The sequence below is a fragment of the Kryptolebias marmoratus genome, linkage group LG1, assembly GCF_001649575.2.
Source record: "Kryptolebias marmoratus isolate JLee-2015 linkage group LG1, ASM164957v2, whole genome shotgun sequence".
Lineage (NCBI taxonomy): Eukaryota > Metazoa > Chordata > Actinopteri > Cyprinodontiformes > Rivulidae > Kryptolebias > Kryptolebias marmoratus.
In genome coordinates, this window is record NC_051430.1 from 35,882,660 (window position 1) to 35,884,932 (window position 2,273).

Genomic DNA, 2,273 nt, shown 5'->3' on the forward strand with positions numbered 1-2,273 from the left:
CAGGCAGACAGAGAGACAGACAGACAGACAGGCAGACAGGCAGGCAGGCAGACAGACAGGCACTGCCTCTTAACTCAAACATCTTTTTGTTTTGATTTCTTCATCCTTTAAGGGTCAAAGGTCAGATATTTACCCGGTGACAGCATCTGTCTCAGCTGCTGGTTTATGTCCTTCATGCTCTACTCTTTGATTGGTCGGATCCTGAGATGGACAGTCCTGATTGGACAGTCTGAACCCACACGTGGCCCAGCTGGACATGCGACAGAAGGCAGAGAACTCTGCAGGTCCGAGTCCTCTCTGCAGGAAGAACTGCTGGCCCACGTAGTGACGCCACTCACAGCGATGGTGGCAGCACAGCGCCAACGCCATTCCTAGCACCGGACCAGTACCAGGACCCGGTTCTGATGTCTCTGGATCCTCCCCTGGCCTTGGCTCTGATGATCTGAGGCGTTTTGGAGCTGGTTCTGTCTCCTCTCTGACTTTGGATGTTTCCAGTAAGCAGCGCAATGCCAAATCTGAGGACGAAACAGAACCAGAACTGAGTCTGCTTTCAGAACAGAACCAGATAGAACTGAGAAAAAAGACACCCAGCAGGGTTCTTTGTGGGGATTTTAATCACACATCGGGCGTTTCTCCCTAGTGACCCGGGTAACAACATGTTGAACCAGGTGTGCACAGACTGGAGGCTTCTAAAGTGGGCCTCTATGAGCATATCACTGTCCTGCAGGTTCCTGCTGGTTCCTGCTGAGACCATCACCGTGAGGCCTAGCACAGCGATTTCAATGGTCCAGGGCTGTTTGGACAGAACCGGCTGGCAGATTTTCGGAGAAGCAGCAACAAATGAGGATGGGGTGGATTTGAACGAAGAAGAACCACCATTAAACCCTGAACGTTTTAGTCTCTGCTGTCTGTCTCTGTTTGTCTCACAGATCTCTGCTGTTTGTCTCTTTGTCTCACAGATCTCTGCTGTTTGTCTCACAGATCTCTGCTGTCTGTCTCTGTTTGTCTCACAGATCTCTGCCGTTTGTCTCACAGATCTCTGTTGTCTGTCTCTGTTTGTCTCACAGATCTTTGTTGTCTGTCTCTGTTTGTCTCACAGATCTTTGTGTGTATCGGGTCGATTGCAGTCGGCGGTTCTTTGGTTGGAAGGTTCTGGTTCTGGAGTCATTGATCAGTGTAACCAGATGATTCTTACCTGTTGCTGCTCCACACAAATGTTTCCCAACTCCGACCAAAGGAAGCTTCTTCTGTTGCAGCAGCGGGACTTTCCCTGAAAACAGAACCGGGTTTAAACCTGCAGACCAACAGCAGAACCTTCAAATGTTAGTGACTTACTCAGGTCCAGGTGCTGAATGTCAACCTGCAACCTCTCAAACTCAGCGCCGGTGTCCTGATGTTTCCCGTCCACCTGGACAGAGAAATTTGTACTCAGTCTCACAAATGTTCTCTTTAGGAAGTGGAGAACTGAACCACTGCAGGAGAACCAGAGTTAGGTCTCTGGACTTTAGAGGACTTTATGGTTTGTGGATTTTAGGCTTTAAGATTTGAGATTCTGGATTTTCTAGTGTTTTGAAGAATCTGGTGTTTGAAGGTTTCAGAGTTTTGGAGTTCGACTTGTTTAATTTTTCTACAAATCCACCTCTAGTGTTCTAGTGGTCAGGAGTATCTGGAGTTTGGTGCCTGAAACTTTGAGAGTTTAAAAATATTTCATGTTTTTATGTTTCAGAAGTTCTGATCCCTGAAAAAACAGAATCTGATGGTCTGTACCTTGAAGCGGGTGCTGGAGCGCTCCACCAGCAGCAGCTGAAGGTCCTCATGAGTCTTCAGGTCCTCATGGGTCTTCAGGTCCTCTCGGGTCTTCAGGGCCTCATGGATCCAGTGAGACAGTTTCCCTCGACCTGCTCCAAACTCCACAAAGCAGCGCCCCCGCTGGAGCAGTCCCAGGTCCTCCAGGTGACCTAAGATGGAGGCCTAAAGAGACTGCACATGTCAGACAGTGACACCATCACAGGCTCCGCCTCCTCAGAGGAGTATGGCTTATCTAGGTGTGTTGTTACCATGGAAACACTAAGATTTCATCTGAATATGCTGGTGTAGATTCTCAGTCATCCAGGCCATGGTAAATTCAAAAAAAGTTAAAAAACAAAAACAACTGGACTTCTATTCTGTAGCTGAAGACGTTCTCACCACAAGAAAGAAAAGCTGTTACATCACTCAGCCGGGACCAGAACATCACCATTTTACCAGCTGACAAAGGAAGATGTACAGTAATC

The 2,273-nt window shown here is 48.0% G+C and overlaps 1 protein-coding gene across 2 annotated transcripts in view; it reads right to left on the bottom strand.

Annotated features, from left to right (window-relative positions):
- The window catches only part of trmt13 (tRNA methyltransferase 13 homolog), a 7,850-nt gene that overhangs the window by 3,251 nt on the left and 2,326 nt on the right, over positions 1–2,273 (bottom strand). For both annotated transcript variants that reach the window (XM_037978524.1, XM_037978523.1), the window contains 4 exons: positions 1,768–1,971; positions 1,336–1,408; positions 1,196–1,270; positions 134–515 (listed from right to left, as the gene is read on the bottom strand). In XM_037978524.1, the coding sequence (XP_037834452.1) occupies positions 134–515; positions 1,196–1,270; positions 1,336–1,408; positions 1,768–1,971 (734 nt within the window). The remainder of the gene's footprint in view (positions 1–133; positions 516–1,195; positions 1,271–1,335; positions 1,409–1,767; positions 1,972–2,273) is intronic.